At 34.2% G+C, this 20,953-nt stretch overlaps 1 protein-coding gene and 1 pseudogene across 2 annotated transcripts in view; both read right to left on the bottom strand.

Annotated features, from left to right (window-relative positions):
• The window catches only part of LOC111056525 (carbonyl reductase [NADPH] 1), a 58,319-nt gene extending 55,270 nt beyond the window's left edge, over positions 1-3,049 (bottom strand). Inside the window, exon 1 of one of the 2 annotated variants that reach the window (XM_039423813.1) lies at positions 2,587-3,049. In XM_039423813.1, the coding sequence (XP_039279747.1) occupies positions 2,587-2,877 (291 nt within the window). In that variant the 5' untranslated portion in view covers positions 2,878-3,049. The remainder of the gene's footprint in view (positions 1-2,586) is intronic. The other variant, XM_039423811.1, reaches the window with a different exon arrangement.
• A 2,814-nt stretch (positions 3,050-5,863) lies between these two features.
• On the bottom strand, positions 5,864-5,966 carry LOC120350728 (annotated as a pseudogene).
• Between the last annotated feature and the right edge of the window lie 14,987 nt (positions 5,967-20,953).

Here is a 20,953-nt window from a genome sequence, read left to right as displayed (position 1 = left end):
GCCCTTTCGATAGCCTACATAACTAATACACCTCAAGTTACCTGAAATTTTGTACCAAACGTAAGAATTTTCTCTTGAATTTTTAAAAAGCTGAGAAAACGCTGGTAAGAGCAGAAAAATTGCCTATTCTGGGCAATATAGAAGACAATAAGGTTTAGTTATTTTGAATTTCTAGACCCTATAAATGAACTTGTATTCAACATTTTTCTGTCAATTCTTGAAAAAGCGCATACCGTATTGGTCGTCTTTGAATTTTTTTTCAATTACAGTCTCAGTCACTACACCTCCGAGTTTACGGAGGTAGTGTCTTAGTGCGCCTGTAGAAGGTTGAACATTAACTATATTTCATTTTGATAACTTTAAAGTGAAAAAACACTCACATTCTTTTGGTGTGGCGACGACCGTTTCGAGTTTCTGTTTGGCTTGAGAATGTACAACACCAGCAATAAACGGTCGTCGTTACACCAAAAGAATGTGTTTTTTCAGTTTAAAGTAATCAAAATACAATACATTGTAATAATATTGGTAAAAAAATATGGATAATCAACAACGAATCAACTGAAACACGACTTTCTTACTTATCCGGGTGAGTCAATAGATTAATGGGTGAAAGAATGAGTGTCATTTTACTTCTACCTAATTTATATTAATATAAAATATAATGTCAAAAACTGATATGTTCATACTTCATTCAGTTTTGAAGCTCTGCTATTCGAATTACAGCACTATCTTTAATAACTTCTGCTTTATCAATTACTCACAGTTGTGGGATCAGAGGAAACACATACCGGTACCGTAATTCAAAACACTACAGGCAGATTTAATAATTCTAAACTTTGAAGAAAGTATATAGGTATATACAGTAGTTCAATTGAAATATTATTCATGATTGTAAATGTCATTATGTTAATAAAAAAAATACGGTGTTAAACAATACAGTTAGGTAATTTTGTAGACCTACCAGGTTACACTATTTTATAAATTGTAACTCATTCTCTATTAAATGTATGCCAGCCATGAATCATATTAAGTCTAAAAAAGCTTTGATAATAGCCTAATATATATATATAATATTTGTCCTACACGATTCAAAATCAACACTTTTTTACTTGAAAGTTTTGAAATAATAATGAATTTAGTCAAACTCCAGAATAGAGTTGAGCGCACCTGTAAATACATTGTACTTAAATTCGTCAAAAAGAAACTAATTTAGTTTATCAACAATGTTTTTATAATTTATTGTTGTTCAATAACATGATAATTGTTATTTATAAACCATGACTCTGATAAACTATTTTTTTAAAAGAAGTAAGTTTGAATTTGAATAAGCTATCTTGAAACAAGTAACCTACAAATTGGTTAACCAATAACTAAAAATATTAATATAATTCAATAACTACCCTTGAAATTTATGATGTAGGTTAAAATTTGGATTGGAAAAATAAAATAACAAGTCTTTATTCGAAAAAAGTGATTATCAGTTAAATTATTAACGTTTATTCACGAAAAATTTCATTCAACATAAGGTTTTCAATGTAAATACGGGTTGAAGTGTACGCTTTTGAACAGCTGATCACCTGGTACTAGTAGGGACGTTCCGATACCGCCATTCTTTCGATACTTGGTATCGAATCGGTATCGAAAGGAGAGTATCGATATTAGTAAAGTATCGAAAGAAAAGTATCGATACCACGAGTATCGAAAGAAAAGTATCGATACCGATACCACAAGCATCGAGTGAGCATTAAGTATCGGAATTACCAACTAAAATACTTATCTACTAACTGCAAAACTGCAATCTATCAAGTATAGTCTCAATAGTCTGTCGAAACAAAGAAGACCCTCTGGCAAGATGGGAAAATGACTCCAGCTTGGTCAATAAGGGTATCAATACGTTTCTTTCGATACTTTACTAATAACGATACCCTCCTTTCGATACAAAGTATTGAAAGAATGGTGGTATCGGAACTGGAACGTCCCTAAAGATGTGTAAATGACTCAAGCTCGGTCAATATTGGTTCAAAAATTATCAATTTGATTTCAAATTGTAGGAATATTTGTTCAAGAATTATAAATGTGGTCTTAATAGTAGATCAAATTGATAATTTTTGAACCAATATTGACTGAGCTTGAGTCAGTTATGTACTGTTTGTTATTAGTGATGTCATAATGTCTGGTAACTGCTACACTGGGCTATAATTTAGAACTATAATTTTCATCTATATTAATCCTTATAATCTTCTAAAATTTATATAACAATTTATTTATGATTATGTAATTAATTGAAGTGAACTACTTTTTTACCCATTTCGCCATTCGATACCGTTTCGATACTTCAACTTGCGTATCGATACCAGTAAAGTATCGAATCATTCGATACCACCGGTATCGAAAGCAAAGTATCGATACGAGTAAGTATCGAAAGTATCGGAACGTCCCTAGGTACTAGCCTTGTAGTTACGTAAGCGACGATAGGATTATAGGTTAGACAATAATTCAATACTTGCTATTAATATTAATAAAATTAAATTTCATCGATTAGAATTGGGATTAACTTTGGAATATGGGTTGTTTTTTAGTACTCACTTTGAATGCGATCCCTGCATTGTTCACTAAAACGTCTAATCCTCCATATGTTTCTTTTAAATATTTGGCGAAATTGTCTCTACTTTGAGCAACTGTAATATCCAACTGATAAAACTCAGGATTGTATCCAACTTCTTTTAATTTTTCAACGGCTTGTCTACCCAATTCTTCATTTCTAGCTGTTAGGTAAACTTTTCCTTTAAAAATTTTACAAAGTCCTTTGACTATACTAAATCCAATTCCCTTATTTCCACCTGTAATCACAGCAACTCTTTCCATAGTTTTTGACATTACAACTAAACAACAACTAAAAATAAAAGCCGGAGTTTAAAATATCACCGATATAATATATTGAAGTGTTTTTATCTCTAATACTTATTTCCCTAGCAATAACAAGTTCAATTCCAGTGAAAAGTCAAGAGATAACATAAACACTTCTAGGCTCTATGCACATTTGCGACACTAGCCAGTAGCCTTGTACACACGTCCGTACAGATTCGCGCGAACAATCGTATGTACATATGCCTCAACATTCACTGTACGTCCTTGTAGACGCGATCCACGTATGCCTCGGCATTCAAAAAGCTATATGATTTGCAGACGACACGAAGACATGGTAGATGTAGATTTTCCACATGTCAACAATGGCGTCATTCCATCATTGAAGATAGTTATCACAAATATTGCAGCAGTATCATTTTATTTCAATGACTTATATAATAAAATCAAAAATAAAACTTGACAAACGATGTTGGTGGGTTGAACGATTGTAGGTTGAAGTAAGGAAATAAATTGCTACATGACATAAGATTGACAGTTCAAACTTTATTAGGTTGTCAAAACATTATCTTGTTAATATACTGAATCTAATCCAACTAGTTATCTAAACAATAATGATATCATCATGAGGGAATCAATAACTCCACAAGAACGATTGGCTCTAACTTTGAGATTCTTGACATTAGGCGATTCATTTGTTGGTTTCCAATATCTATTCTGAATCTCAAAAAAAGAAAATTTCTACAATAATTCCAGAAGTTTTGATGACCTAATCAAAGCACTTAACACTGTCTCACAAAATTTACAGCCTTCTTTAAGGAAATTAGCCATAAATTGAATCAAATACTAAATTGCTGCCCATTTTAAACTAACTCTGCTCATACACATGACAAAACAAGATTCTCCAAAAGATTAGCTTCAAGATTTACCTTTAAGGGAATAGTCTACTAGTTCAAAGTTTGAATAAATCTCTCTATAGATAGCCTAGCTATCTAAAACGTATAATATCATATTGAAGATTACAATTTTAATTAACAACTCTGATTGATAACATGAAACAAACACAAGATGATTTGATAGCCACAGTAAAATAATATTTGAGCTATAATTTCTTGTAGGAACCCTTTAGAGAAGCTTTTTTCACTTAAATTTATTAGGCAGTTCTAAATTTGTTAATCATGATACAAATTATATATTCCATGCATGTTTCTATTTAAATATTTGACAATCAACATATCCTACAAAATTACAAAAATCCTACAATTTACAATTAGTTATTGGATCACAATTTGATTTGTCATTCATTAACCTAATTCATTGGAATCAGGTTATGACGCCTTCAATGTTTACGTTTTGACTCACCCGTATGGCAAAATCGCGTCCACACGTACATTCAATGCTCGCCCGAGGCGCCTTTGAGCACGCCAAAATACCGACAGGGTTCCGGTTCGCCCACATGCCTCAGCGAACAGTGTCCACACGTGCGAATGCAAGCCCATACACGTATGCTCACCCGAGGCAAACGTACGAGTGTACACCGTTTAACGTTTTTACGAGTGGAGCAACTCTCTGTCTCTGTTAGAAGCCAATTTCAATTCAGTGCACACTTGCGCGTATGGACAGCGTCTCACTGTCGAGCGACGTCAATTTGTACTCAGCAATTTTCGCGGCTTGGGCAACTTGGCCATTAATCGTGATAGGAAAGTTCTGATTTCGAATTTTCGAAGTTTTTTGTGATACCGGATATCAGCAATTATTATAAAAATCACAATATTATTGAAGGTACCAATATTCATCAGCAGTAATAAATAAATTAATCGGCTAATAACTAAAATATCGAGATGAAACAAATGAAGAGGAAATGGTACAGAATTTTAAAAAATACCATTTATTTCTTTTAAAATACAATAAATCTCAAAGTTATAAAAAAATCTGGTGTGGCGCACTCACACAACTTTCCTTGCCATTATGAAAATTGATCACCTGACGCTAGTGTTCCTGCGCATCTCAAGTCTACTATTCAAAGATCTAAACCAGCTGGTGACAGGACAATAACGCTGTAGACACACGAGGTCTGCTATCTCTGCATAGTGAATGATTTAATAGAATCAACAGTTTGTAATTGGATAATCACATTTTCTCGAATTTTGAGCTTATTTTCAATTTAAGGTGAAAATGCTACTGAACATTAATAGTAGAGACTTTCATGCTCAATCTTTTCCACTTGGAATTTCTTGTTTAAATTGTATCTGAAGCCTGATAATTGGGAATCTAAAATCAAACTTTGCATTGATGGGGCAGAGCTCCCGAAATTTTTACAGATATGAGACTTGTGGCAGTTGATAGACCTTTCCAATTATCATTTTGGTTATAAATTTGATCAAAATCGTTGGAGCCGTTTTTGAGAAAATCTCGAAAAACCCTGTTTTTGACAACATTTTCGCCATTTTAGCCGCCATCTTGAATTGCATTCGATCGAAATTGTTTGTATCGGATCCTCATAGTGTAAGGACCTTAAGATCCAAATTTCAAGTCATTCCGTTGATTGGGAGATGAGATATCGTGTACACAGATGCACATACACTCATACACACACACACACACACAACACACACACACACACACACACACACACACACACACACACACAGACACACACACACACCCATACATACAGACCAATACCCAAAAACCACTTTTTTGGACCCAGGGGACCTTGAAACGTATTGAAATTTGGAAATTGGGGTACCTTAATTTTTTTTGGAAAGCAATACTTTCCTTACCTATTGTAATAGGGCAAGGAAAGTAAAAACCCTTAAATCTTTTAAAAGCACTTACCACCATCTCCAGGTGAAAATTCAAAATGAATAAACATCAGTGTTGACTTGGTATTCAAAACATTAAAACATTAAAAACCTTATATTATTTATCTCTTTTCTGTATAGGGCTACTTGTAATATGAATATGAAGAAAATAAAAATCTCAGTACCCTTTTTTTGAAATATTTTTCCAAAAATTGTGCGCCCAAGATGCCCACATTTGGGGCATTTGCAGGGGGAACCGCCTTTTTGATCACGGTAACCCCCACGCCAGGTAAGTATATTATGTTTTTATAATCAACAAATTGATATGTATTGTTTTAATAATCTTGAGTTAGTCAATACTGATTCAAATTCATTTTATTTTGCCATAATATAATACAGATTGATAAAATAAATATTCTAACTTACTTAATGACACTACCAGCATACAACTTGTGCGCCGGCAGTGAGTTCGAACAACTTCTAGGTACTGCAAACAAGTCAATAGAAAGAAAATAGAGCTTATTCAAACCACTAAAATAAATGAAATTACGGAGACTAGGTCACATCTCAATCTTTATGAACAACAAGCCAAAGTAACAAAATTACAAGCAAATGATGAATCCAAAAAGACAACTACAAGGAAGATATTATGACATCTTATATTATGATGTTTATTTATTTCGAATTTGTACCTGAAGACAGGACAGAAAAAAGTCCCGAAATGTATAGTGCTTCAAATTATCAATTGTCAATTGTTCTATAATAATTCAAAAAACCATATTGTTGTTTGAAAAATGGTAGGGTACCGTACTATTCCAATTCTATATATATTAATACAGTATATTATATAGTATATAGCATAGTATATACAGTATATATATATATAATAAATCAAATAAATATAAATAAAATATGAAATAAAATAAATATATAATAAAATAAATATAACATTGGAGTTAACAATGAGAACATCTGTATATACTGTATATACAGAACATATATATAGCTCTCCTAGTTGAACAAGATAAAACCAAAAAAATAAATATATAATAATTTAATCTATTAAAAGAAAAAAAATATAAATAATGTCAACAACCATAATTAAAACCACAACAAATACATAAAATTAAAAATATATCACTCAAACGATTAATAAATAAAGTTATATATATATATATAAAGTTATATATATATATATATATATATATATATATATATATATATAATATATATATATATATATATATATACTGTAAAATAATATATATAGATTCGGAATAGTACCCTACCATTTTTCAAACAAACAATATAGTTTTTTGAATATATATATATTATATATATATATATATATATATTATATATATATATATAATATATATATATATAGTATGTTAACAGTATATACACAGCATATAGCCTACAGTATATAGAATAAGTATTGTATTCGCCTCCAGAACATGAGATGAAAGAAAACCAATAATTCTAAGAACTGGCAGAACAATCATAAAAATTACTTTGAATACTGTGTTGCATATACATTCATTTTTGTTTACATTACGTTCTTCATTCTACATAGATGTCGAATATTGCTACTCCAAATAGCTAGCAACACTATTGTGTTGAATAATAATACCATATACTAGCTAGCAACACTATTGTGTTGAATAATAATACCATATACTATTATATATTATGACATACATTACCAAGAAGTGTTAGATTTCAACATAAACATCAATCTAGCCGACTGCAAGCCGATATTAGGTAGATATTTACCATATATATTATTTCAAATGATCTATTGTTCCAATTAGCCTTCAGATTGAAGCTCCTATATTTAATAATAATAATCATGATCAGAGGAAACAGAAAGACAAAGTATGAATGGGAAAATGGAGTTAACAATGAGAACATATAAAAAATCATGGGAAACTACTCGGAGCTCAGCTGAATTATTTGAGGTCACATACACATCATGAATAATAGTTCTTAGAATTTAATTCAGAGCAAGATGTTTATCAACAAGTACTGTAATAATAGTTATTATTCTTGGACTATTACTTTTACCTCAATGCAATAACAAAGTATGTTATTGTATTAAGATCAACTCCCAAACAATATAATATAACTTGTTATTATAGATTTTCATCAATCTATGACAAAAAAAAATCGAAAAATATTGAGTACTGTACATATAGAATGGCTTGATATCCAGTAGAACCAAAACTTCTTCAATTATGATTATTTTTGATAGCCGCGAGGCCACTTGACTAATTTGGAGGCGCTGAATCCGAATCTGAAATCACAATTTCTCTATCACCATTTTCACACGTTTTATGTTTTTGAAGTAGAGAATGAAACGCAGATTGCCTGCCATGATTTAAAGAAAGTGGCGTCCGGCATGCGTCAGCAGAGCGTAAGCAAAGCGTAAACGGGTGTGCGACGCTGTAATGTGCACTGCTCCATACGGAACCTATATACTTCTAACAACTTTTAGAATGCCAGTGAGCTAGTTGTCGCTCTGGTCGTAAAACCACAACCACAGAATGGAAACTTGTAATCAATCGCCTATCTAACCAATGCTTTTTACATGACGCCAATACTAATTACATCACGTGACCTTGGGTAGTTCCAATCCTGGTCTTCTGATTGGCTCGTGGCAGTGAATGAGATTAATTGATCTGGATCATTAAAGTGATCCGAACCTACCATCAATACTATTACAAAGCGGCGCTTCCTAACAAGATGGCGGATTTTAGCGTCAGGGTACTAGCCATGTTTCCATACTGTATACTGTGCCGCGACGGGATGCTAGAAAAGTGGGTCAACGACAAAGTGGGTCGATACACATTCGAGACCGACGACAAACTGGGCTAACGACAAATGCGGTCAGCGACAGAGTGGGTCACATTCCTGAGGTGACCGCATTTGTCGTGTCAAGAGGCGACAGATGCGGTCGATTTTCATTCCTGCACCTCCCGACAAATGCGGTCAGCGACAGAGTGGGTCACATTCCTGAGCTGACCGCAATTGTCGTGTCATGAGGCGTCAAATGCGGTCGATTTTCATTCCTGCACTTCCCGACAAATGCGGTCAGCGACAGAGTTGGTCACATTCCTGAGCTGACCACATCTGTCATGTCAAGAGGCGACAAATGCGGTCGATTTTAATTTCTACACCTCCCGACAGATGCGGTCAGCGACAGAGTGGGTCATTTTTTATCGATATATCGAAATGTTCGATTTTCATTTCTTCCTATCGATTTCAAAACGTCGTTACATTCATTTTTAGGATTGGCAACCCTGTTTCTAATCATTCCTTACCATGTTGTTTGTTGTGAACAAATGTGATATGTGAATAGTTAAAGGAAAGAAGTGCTATAAAATAGGAGTTGATTCAATGACTTTGTTTTCTAGTGAGCTGAATTCTGTGTAGGCTAATTTATTTATTAAAAAATTATTAATAATATGTTTTTGTTAATGTGTAACGTTATGTGCAAGTCAATTCAAATGTCTCAAAAATGTAACTCAACTTTAGTGGGAATTTAGCCTTGTTTTTCAAATTGTAGTTTATGAATTGGGTTGGTTGTTCAATACAAAACACCAAATTTATATTAATTAACAATAAATATGGTATTTGCACTCAATTGATATCAATGAATCTATAACCTTTATATTTGCTCACTTTTTTGTACAAACCTTTGTACAAATTGAGTAATAAACAATACAACTGAATGTAATTGGGGAATAGGAGTTATTATGTTCAGAATGTCCTATTCCCTCATTACATTCATTTTCGCCATTGCAAATGGATTGAGAATAAATAGTCTAATAAAAATAAATGTAATTGGGGAATAGGAGTTCTTATGTTCAGTTTTGTCCTATTCCTTCATTACATTTATTTTTGCAATTATATTGCGAATGGATAGAGGAATGGATGATGAAGATGATTGTAATGAGGTTTCTTCTTCTTCTCCTTTTAAGCTGAGAATATTGTTACATTTAAAGCTGGGTTTTCGTTTGTGCGTAAATGCCGTCGTCGGACCGTCGACCATAAGGCTAGTTTCACACTCATTCGGTTCGTTTCGTTTTCGGCGAATTCCGATAAGTGTGAAACGGTAATTCGGTTTGAATTCGGTACCGAATAGAAACCGCATAGAACCGAACGCCCACTTGACTCTAATAAATTCCATCACGTTTCAATTCGTTGCTAGCGAGAGGCTACTTTCACACACTTCCGGTTCATTTCGTTTTCGGCAAATTCCGATGAGTGTGAAATGATGATTCGGTTTGAATTCGGTACCGAATAGCTACCGCATAGCACCGAACGCCCCCTCCACCCCCTCGACACGAATAGGTTTCATTAAATTCGAATTCGTTGCTAGGGAAACAGGAGAAAACAAAGTCTTTCACACATGCTTGCCTTTTTTGTTTTTATTTTAACCTGATATCGTGATTATTTGTTTCAAAATTTTCCAAGTCAAAATCATATGGTTAATTCATTTCTGTTAATTCACAGAAACATTTTTTCTCAATGAATAGTTTGCTAGAAAAATATGAAAGATATAAATTAAAACTTAGGGAGAATTTATATTTTTCCACAAATATTACATGATTTCATCAATGGAGAGAAGAGATGAAGTTTTTTATACCATGTGTCAAAACAAGGAACAAATTTTCAATTGAAAAAAATAATCTTTCTGAACTTCCAAAATTAACATAATCAAAAAGAAACTATTCAAATAATTCAGAATTTTCAATTAACTTTAAAATTCTGTTGTTCAAGAAATAACATCTTACAATTTAACACCAACTGTTATATTTAAATATACCAGCATGAACTGAGAAAATCACAAACACAGCTGTGTTTGAGAAGAAAATACCTAATTTGAACCTGACATTTATGAAACTTCACACTCACACAAACACACATACCTTCTTCAGAGATTTTGTACTTCTTCTAGCCAAACCTATTTTTTATAGGAACGGCTAATGGATTCTGAAGTTACCAGGCTATCCTGCCGAGCCTTTTAATGAATATGTTTGTCAATGTTGAGACATTTTGAGCAGAAAACATGACATTTTCGACATGCTAGAAACTTTTTTTTCAAAAGATAAAGTGGTGGTGGAAGTGAGAAAATTTCTCAGAAGTAATTGAAATTATTTTTACAGTTGTCAAAAGTAGTCGAAATTAGTGGAAGTAGTGGAAGAGCGAAATTGTCAATCTTTCGTAAAAGAGCTCTCCCCTAATGAAAAATCTATTCACAGTTACAGGCTTCCGTAACTAATTGATTGTTGTAGGTTTAGAAAGTTTTGAGTGCTAGACACTTACTGTGAGAAGATTCACTTTCAACTGTCAGCATTCCTTATGAATAACATCAATGCTTCCCATTCAGTCAATGCTGACCGACTTGGGTACTCTAAAGGGTAGTTCACTTTCAGCAGTCAGTATTGCTAGTGAATAGCATCGATGTTTCACCTTTAACCAATGCTGACAGTGTCTCACTGTAAAGCTGCTTGGTTGTGTGTCAGGTACCTTGTGAATAACATCAGAGCTTGTCACGTTAAACTAATGCTGACATTTAGACTGAATCTCACTATAGAACAGCTTGGTTGAGTGTCAGCATACCTCGTGGATGATATCAATGCTGTTTCCGTTCAATTAATGTTGACAGTTCAAGATGAACGTCACCATAGAGTAGCTTGGTTGTGTCAGCATACTTCTGAATAGCATCAACGCTGTTCCCTTCCAACTAATGCTGACAGTTTTAAGTGAATCCCACTACAAAGCAGTAGCAAATAGTAGCAAGGAAATTTGGACGAATGTTGCTTCTACAGTCGCCCGTTTGTATGTCTCAGGATGTTACAATATACTGGCTTATAGACTAATTTACAATAAATGACAGTATTGCTAATTTGATGTTAAATTCCTACGCATAACAACGCCCCATGATTCTGAGAGAAGAGGTATTCAAGAGAAAAACAAATAATCGCGATGTTTCCAATTTCATAAAACAAGTTCAATTCCCTTCTAATCCTTCAACCCTGGAACTTTTTTAGCACTACTGGCATATTGGGGATGATATTCTACTTTAAAATCTGACGTTAAACTAGAAATTTGAAAAAGTTGCAATTTTACACGATTTGGAAACCATGTAATTTCTTCCGATGGAGAGCCAAGTCTCAACTCATTCTACACGCATAACAACTCCCCATGATTATGAGAGAAGAGGTTTCAAAAGAAAAACAAATAATCGCGATGTTTCCAATTTCATAAAACAAGTTTAATTCCCTTCTAATCCTTCAACCATGGAACTTTTTTAACACTACTGGCATGTTGGGGATGATATTCTACTTTGAAATCTGACGTTGAATTGGAAATTTGAAAAAGTTGCAATTTTATACGATTTGGAAACCTTGTAGTTTCTTCCGATGGAGAGCCAAGTCTCAACTTATTTTACACAGAATATATTATTGTTTTTTCAGTTATTGAGTATTCATTGACAAGAGGTAGGCGCATTCAAAAAGCATCGACAAATACATACATCTTAAATAAAAAACGAAACTCGATCATTTTTACATGGTCATAGTTGTCAGAAATGAGATTTAGAATTTACGGTTGACGGCTGTTACAACCTTGGTGGGACAGTTTCTGTATTGTATACTACAGAGTGCCTTGTAAATCTCTGAGAATACTACAAGTTTTATAGTACCTACCCATTGAAACAAACAGAAAAGTACCCACAAACTTTCAGAAATTCTTTGTTACCGAGATCAAGATAGCGGAATATTGCACCTTTTTCTCCAAATTTATAATTATATAATTTTGTAAGGGTTAAACGAGGGTACTAAAATGTTTAATCCCTATGTAGAATCAGTTGAGGAATCCAATATGAAACAATTATGTTCTCTTCATAGAAACTATGGAATCAACATTTTATGACTATACACTTAATCTGCAGTTAGCTTACAATATTATTGTCTAGCGTACAGGAATGAAAGATATCCAAAACAAATAGGTATACAAAATATAAATAATCAACGATTGTATTATATAATGGGATTGGAATAATAGAATATCCAAATATACTTGTAATTGACTAGAAAGATTCTCTATTACATTTTGATACTCTAGTTTTGGATATCTTCCAAACCCATTGATTACAGTCCTATCATTCCATTGTTTATGATGTTTGTACTTGAATTCACTGATAAGAACCTCTGTTGTCAGTATGTCTTGAAGGATATTCGATTTTGATGTTAGCATATTTCATACACCAACTCTAACAGCCATTAGCCGTTTTCACACCGATATCTCGCCGACAAGACACACAGACAGGATTTCCTTTGATGGACAGTATAAGAGTAGGCTGTGGTTTATAACTGCGCGAGGTCTACTGTTCACAGAACTACTAGTATAATAGGATATTAGTACATGAAAATATAATCAATTAATAAACACAATGTATTTAGAAGGGATTATATATAACATCAATATAGGCCTATAACGTTTTTGCCGAAAAAAGGTTTATGCCCCTCAAAGCATGGGCGCATTGTATTCAGTTTCGAGGTGCTATTGTACAGTTCTATGCGTTTCAACAGCCCTTCCTAGAATGCGGATAATGACTCCCAGAGACTTGGTTCCATTAAAAAAGGATTTCGTACGTGCTTGACCTTGCTCTAAGAATTTTAGTGAATATCGTTAAACCCGTCACTAATTTGACGTTAATAATTATGTTACTGTCATCTATTCAATATAGAAGGCAACCTTTGCCATCTTATTACAATGTTCTTTTCTGTTTATGGTCCTATAGTTGGCCAAACGAAAATGGGTCCTTCAAGGTCGAAGCTTGCTCTTGACACCACCACCCGTCTCTACCAACACTGTTGCCACTTTGTACTAAGGGTGGCTAGTAAGAGAGAAAGTGAATGTGTGTGTGAGAGAGGGTGTGATAGTGAAGTATTGTTATTGTGGGGAGTATTGTTTGCCTTCTCTGGATTGTTGACTATGACGAGGACAATATAGTTCACAGTTTTACAAATGTATTGTACATAATGCTTTTATACTATATATTTATAATACATATAACTTTCAACAGCTGTGCTGGTGTTTGAAAAATAATAGAAGCATGAAAAGGAGTTGAAATGTGAATAGGCCGAGTCAAAAATATATCAATGAGTTTTTCTGAGAAATATAATAATCACCTCCTCACGCATAAATGAACAATTCTGGAAAACACTATGAATACCTTCAACCTTTCAACACCATACTGGCTATACTGGCGAGAGGAACTCATTCTGTCATTTGCAGTTCTGTAAGCAACTTCGCTCCGTAACTGATTTATATTGACTGTGGAAAATAGCAGAGTAGTGAGTTATAAATTTTATTAATGTTTGTATATATTAAGTTATGTTCTAAATTCAGTATAAAGTGGTAGAATAGTTAGTTTGTATATTTTGTATATTACAGTATGCCATCTAATTTTTTATAGTGTTTTTATAGCCCAAAGATTAATTTATTGAAATGGACTGTACAATTGAAATTGAAACACCGCACACACCGCACAATATCGAAACACCACCCAACATCGGAATACTGCACACACCTCCAACTAAATCAGGATCACGTAGAGGAAGAAGTGATATTGGGAAGCAAGAAAGGAATATCATCTGGAATGTCTACAGATTCTTCCAAAAGATAGCCGAAAACCCCGATAGACTTGAATTGATCAATTTTCGAAAAGTTCAAGAGGTTACAGCTGAAGCATGTGGAGTTGGTGTTACAACTGTAAAGCGAATACGGAGACGTGTAGATGACTCGGATGAGGAAGTGAAATTTGATACGCCTCGAAAAAAATACTCCAGAGATGCAAAAGTGGTCAACATGGACAGTTTTGATAAGGACATGGTGCGCCGATGTGTATTTCAATTCTATGATAATGGAGAGTATCCTACGTCTGAAAGAATCAGAACTGTTTTGAAAGAGAAGATTAATTTCAGTGGGAGTGTTGAATCCGTCAGAAAAATCATAAAGAGTTTGGGTTTCAGATTTAGGAAGTGTAATGATGGTCGACAATTGTTAATGGAGAGGAGAGACATTGCGTGTGCACGAGCAGTTTTTCTCAGAAAAATGCACGAGATAAGAAGAGAAATTAATCCCCGACCAATATTCTACATTGACGAAACGTGGGTCAATCAAAATCATAGCCGATCGATGATATGGCAACACGAAGACGGAAGTGGTGGATTGAAAGTTCCAGTTGGAAAAGGAGGCCGATTGATCATTCTTCATGCTGGATCAGCTCAAACGGGGTTTATTCCTGAGTGCAAACTAATTTTTAAAGCAAAGAAGTCCACTTCGTTAGATTATCACGCCGAAATGAACGCTGACATTTTTACAGATTGGTTCCGGAACTTTCTCAATCTCCTTGAAGAGAGTTCAGTGATTGTGATGGACAATGCAAGTTATCACTCTGCGCTGACAGAAAAAATCCCTCGCACCAACTGGAAAAAGGTGGATATCCAGAATTGGCTAGAATCGAAGAATGTTTCTTTCTCTGAAAATGAGACAAAGGCCGAATTATTGTCGAGAAATGAAATAAAATACGCCGTGAAGGAGTATGAAATTGATAGTATCGCACTGGAAATGGGCCATGAAGTGGTTCGTATGCCACCCTATCATGCTCACTACAACCCGATTGAGCTTGTGTGGGCACAAGTGAAAAATTATGTAGCCACAAAAATAAAACATTCCGATTGGCAGATGTTGAGAAACTTATGCACGAGGCTATTGAGAGGGTGACTGTGGAAGATTGGAGGAAATGTGTAAAGCATGTAGAAGAAATTCAAGAAGATGATTTGAAAAAAGAGTGCCCTCGTGATTTGGCAATGGAATCACTTGTTATTACAATAACAGGAGACAGTTCATCTGGTGATTCCGAATTTGAGAGTGATTAAGAATGAAGAAGCAGAAAAATAAATTAATGTATACATGTGTAAATAATGTATAAGTGTAAATAATGTATATTAATGTATATGTGTAAATAATGTATATGTGTAATTAATGTATTGAAATATGAGATGAAAAAAGATGAAATGTGAAAAAAGTGAAAAGAAAAAAGATTTTAAACACGCCTGATTGTACAAGTACTTTCAGCCAGTCCAAAGCCTGGATGAAGTGTGATGGGAATCAAATGAGAATTCATGCAAACTGAAAAATGCAGAGTGAAGTGGGCACTACAAGAATATTGGCTAAAATAAATAAAATTACATCACTCCACTTCCAATTGATTATTATAAAAGTCTTCAAGTAACCTTTATGAAGTAATAGCTCAGTTTATAAATAGTTGCATTTATAAAGAAAAATCTAATCATCATTATAAAATTGGATTTATTGATGTCATGACTCAAGAAAGAGTTATACATTATACATAACAATATTATTTCCTTCATTTCATGATGTTGAAGAAGATAGCGGAGGAGGGGAGGAGGTAACGGGGGATGTTATTGTTCTAACTTCAAAGAATGACACAATAGAACTTTTGTACCTGACGTGCTCAGAAGAATTTGTGACAGGTAGTGACGGAAAAGAGGAAGAGGGAAGGTTTGAGAAGGAAAGAGCGATGTTCAGGGTGTAGAAATATAGTCAATGTATATAGACTGGTCGAGCGAGGGGTGGACAAGAGTGGCAACATTGCAGTGGCCTTGAGGGATCCATTTTCGCTTGGCCGACTATAGTACCTTTTTCACGCACACTCAAAGACACCCAAGCAAAAATATACCCTTTGTCATATAATATATCAATGCCAGCAAGGCCAGCATTTTTCTATTGAATCCTTTCACGAAACTGTCCTTTGCATATACTAAAGAATCAACAGTCCACATATGGATATTCAAAAGAAGCTAACTTTTTCAATAGTTGGGTTTCAAGATGACGCCAACAGGATTAAACGATATTTCTCGACACTTCAACAAACAAAATACGGACTGCTTTAATTTGAGTTGTATTTGGAATTGATGATAAGCCAAAAAAACTGAAATATGATAATAATGATTGTAGTGGTTGCAGAAAAATTTCACAAAAATCATGAATGTCTCTAAAGAATCTTCAATACGTGATCAGAGATGTTATTTGATGAATTTTACACACAGTTGACTTTTTATATTTTTCACTCGAGGGACCAACGAAAAGTTCAATAAGATAAGAGTTCAAATACACATGAGGGAGTCACGAAAAAAAACTTCAACGAACATTGATTAAACTGCAATGATTTTCCTGGTCAATGTCACGAAATCAGCACTTTAATCATTTTCTCCCCTCATAACTTTGGAGAGGGACAATACTCAAATTGTCAGAGTATTTGAACAGACACTTTACAAAAATCGATGTGTAATTTCAATAGAATCTAATGATTAGAAGTGCCCGGTCAATCGGTTTTTTCCTGGTCAATGTGACGAAACTAGTACTTTGACTACTCATTCCTCCTCTCATAAGTTTAGAGTGGGTCGATATTCTCATCTCAAATTCACAGTATATTTGAACAAGTAGTTTGAAAATATCTATGTGTTATTTCAATGAAATCAGATAATTAGAAGTGCCTGGTCAATCGGTTTTTCATGGTCAATGAGATGAAATTTGTATTTCAACCATTTCCTCCTCTCATAACTTTGGAGAGGGTCAATATTATTATCTCAAATGTCAGGGTATTTGAAAAAACACAGTTTATAAAAAAATGTGCTAATCTGCATGACTTTGAAATGAGACGAGTTTCAAAAGTGATCAGTGGTAAACAGTCTGAGCTTCATATCATGGCTCCCAATAAATACATTTTTCTGACTAAGGTACCGTATTGAATAAATGTGCTCGGAATGTGTTTTGTTGATATGCAGTTTACGAAAAATGTACTAATCTCTTCCTCTGCTTTGAAGTTGAACCATTTTTGAAAATACTGGTTTTTAAAGATAATTAATCAATGAAGATAATTAATCCATCATATTCTTTTATTAATGCTTCACACATTCATTTCTCAATTATTTCTTCAATCTCGTCATTTATTACCTATACGATTAGTCTTCTCAATGAAAATTCCACACAGAAGAGTGAAGCATTAGCAAAATCATACAGAAATTGGAATCTGGAGCAATTTATGTCTCTTCCAAGAATCTAATATTCCTTCTGTTCGTTTGATCAGCGGAAAAAGGTGGAGTACGATTCAAAGTGATTCTCGCATATCTATGTATATAATGCATAGTTCAACCCTGAGATGTCAGTAACCACTGAATCAATCATCAAGTTGAATACGCCAAATTGAAGGGGATGATGTGCACGTTTGCTGGCGCGGATCCAGGGGGGGATCGGGACGATTGGTGTTTGAAAAATTTACAGTTACTCAAGTCCAGGTAATATATACATGAAAAAGGGGGTGTGCTTGCATTTTATATTGTAGTTCTGATTTTTCAATATATTGTTTGGATACATAAAAGAAGTCCAGAGCCAATATTATCTCATGCAAAATTTCCTTGTGTTGGATACATGATGGCCCAAAAGCTCTTATTTTCGGTTCATTTTCCAGTTTTTAGCTATTTCTGCCAAATCCTGACACAAAAATATGTTTTTGCCTTTTTTAGGTAATGAAATTCTTAATAATGAATTATCCATTGTCATCGTATTAAGATTTTGCATCGTGATAAAAGTTCATTGGATTATGTTCTATGAGAATCACCCTTTAGATGCTCTTAATTTAGTAGAGAGGTTCGCATAAGGGCATCTCAAGGATCACATTTTCAAACACACATAGCTTTTGACACAATGATGGGGTCTCATTGTACAGCTCATTCGTCTCTGCTTGTCAGGGCGGTTCAAAATCATGCATCATGAGTCGAATTCATCATGAGGGAATTTGAGTTTTCATCGAAAATTTGAAGTTCTCCCAAATACCAAAAATTCTCAGCCAAAACTATGAGTTCACTGTGAAAACTGATGCATACTACACTGGAGGCTACGGGAAAACCTCCAGAACTTCCAAATTTTGCCCCCCGCCACCCCTGTTCACCCCAAATTTTTGGGACACATTTAAATTTGTTTCCCACAAAAAAATTATAATAAGCTTTTTTGTTCAGCTCGCCAAGTTAAGTGTAGAACCATAGCTAAATTTCAACCAAATTCAAATGACGACCCGGAAAATTGAATTTTCATCGAAAATTTGGAGTTTTCCCAAATACCAAAAATTTTCAGCCAAAACTATCAGTTCACTGTGGAAACTGAACACCAAATCTGTTGCATACTACACTGGAGGCTACGGGAAAACCTCCAGAACTTCCAAATTTTGTGCCCGACACCCCTGTGCTTCCCCAAATATTTGGGTCAAATTCAAATTTGTTTCCCATAAAAAATCTATAACAAGCTTTTTTGTTCAGCTCGTCAAATTAAGTGGAAATCCATAGCTAGATCACAACCAAATTCAAATGGCGACCCGGAAAATTGAATTTTCATCGAAAACTGTGTGTGTGTGTTTCAGAGATCTCCCGTTCAACACTCCCTTCATCTTTTTCCTGGCATCATTCCAATGTTCTTTACTGATCAGCAGGTGTGATCCATAATTTATTGTGCGCACGATGTGTGTAAAATACTAGAAACTGTGGAAGAATAATGGGTTTCTCCTCTTTATGTTGAAATTCATGTGTTATATATAAATAGTAATTAGTTATACTTATGTAATATTGCAAACTCTTATTTCTCATTTGTATTATTACTAAAATGAATGATGATGAAATCTTTGATTCTTTGAATGATGAATCTGATATGGATTTTGATGGGACAATGATCTTACTTAGGCTAGCTTCACACGCTTTCGGTTTCATTCGGTTCGGTTCATTTTCGGTTCGGTTCGGCTCGTTACCGAAAACGAATGAGGCTTTCATACATGTCAGGTTTTAATTCGTACGGTTCTAATTAGGTATTTTCTTCTCAAACACAGCTGTGTTTGGATTTTCACGCATCTCCCCACGATTTCTACAGCCGTTATAGTGTTGAGTGTAAAATCTTCAGTGTTGAGTGTAAAATCTTCAGTGTTGAGTGTAAAACATTTTGCAAACAGTTAAAACAGTTCAAACATATTAATGTATTTGTAAAGAACATTGCAAATATAACAATTAAAATACTCAACTCACCCTGATGGTTATTGACCAAGGGTTAAATGCCATGGCCATTATTGACCATGGATTGAAATTCATAATTTGTAATGTATGTTTTCTGATTAATCAATAAAATCTATTCTATATTCTATTCTAGTAGTTTTGGAATTCACTTGTCTTTATTTATATTGGCGCCTCGTTTTCAAGGTTCATTATGAAAGACCTTCCCTAGTATTCAATCTATTCATATCACTAGGTTTTTGATGTTGCCGCTTCTTACAAATTAAGACTACCCAATCAACGGTAAAGCTGAAGAAAATGTTTGCAAATTGGCTAGGGAAACAATAGTCCCATCTGTACTTTAGACTTCGAAGAAACTAACTCTACTAGAGTGTGAGGGTCAGCTATTGTAGATATTTTTATTGTTAAGGATATTCGACACCTTCTCAGATTGCAGACGGGACAGAGTCCAATCCTCCATTGAGCACCATGTTTCTTCCGAAAAGAGTATCAGCAAGTGAAGGTTTTGTTTGTTATGGAATACGTTTGAACCTGCGACAACATCCCCCTATGTTTTTGGGAACCCGGTTCCCACATAGGGAGTCACGTTCGACTCATTTATGTAATTCTAACAAGGATGCAGCTTTCAAAGCCAAACAGTTCAACACCAATGAAAAGAACTTCCCTCCTTTTCAACGCAGTTGAATGAGTATTTCAAGATGATAACACAATTTTCCATATACCGTACGATTTGTTGATAATACGAATGGAGAAGAGAATTACAATCATATTTCTTTCTCTTATCATCATCTTCACTCGCACAGTTGAAATAGCTCTTTCCTGTTGAATCTAAAAATAAAGATAATTGAATCTATATGATAAGAAAACATGAATTATCTAGATTTCCGAGTTTCAAATGACCATTAAAAAATTTGTAGTGTGGAATTTATCGATTGGAAGTCAACAGTTCTGTAATCAGCAGGGTGATTTCCCCTGCCTACAACTGTGGTTCTCACCTCTCAAATATCCAAATTCAGTGTTCTTCTGGTCAAAACGTGAATTGTCTCGATTTACAAGTTTCAAATAGCTATAAATAATTTCGTATTCAATTTTTTGATTACAACAAACTCACAGGTCGGACTATAAATTTGA

This window comes from Nilaparvata lugens, chromosome 3 (assembly GCF_014356525.2).
Source record: "Nilaparvata lugens isolate BPH chromosome 3, ASM1435652v1, whole genome shotgun sequence".
NCBI lineage: Eukaryota > Metazoa > Arthropoda > Insecta > Hemiptera > Delphacidae > Nilaparvata > Nilaparvata lugens.
The sequence above is the reverse complement of the archived record's forward strand: the minus strand, read 5'-3'. Positions and strand labels throughout refer to the sequence as shown.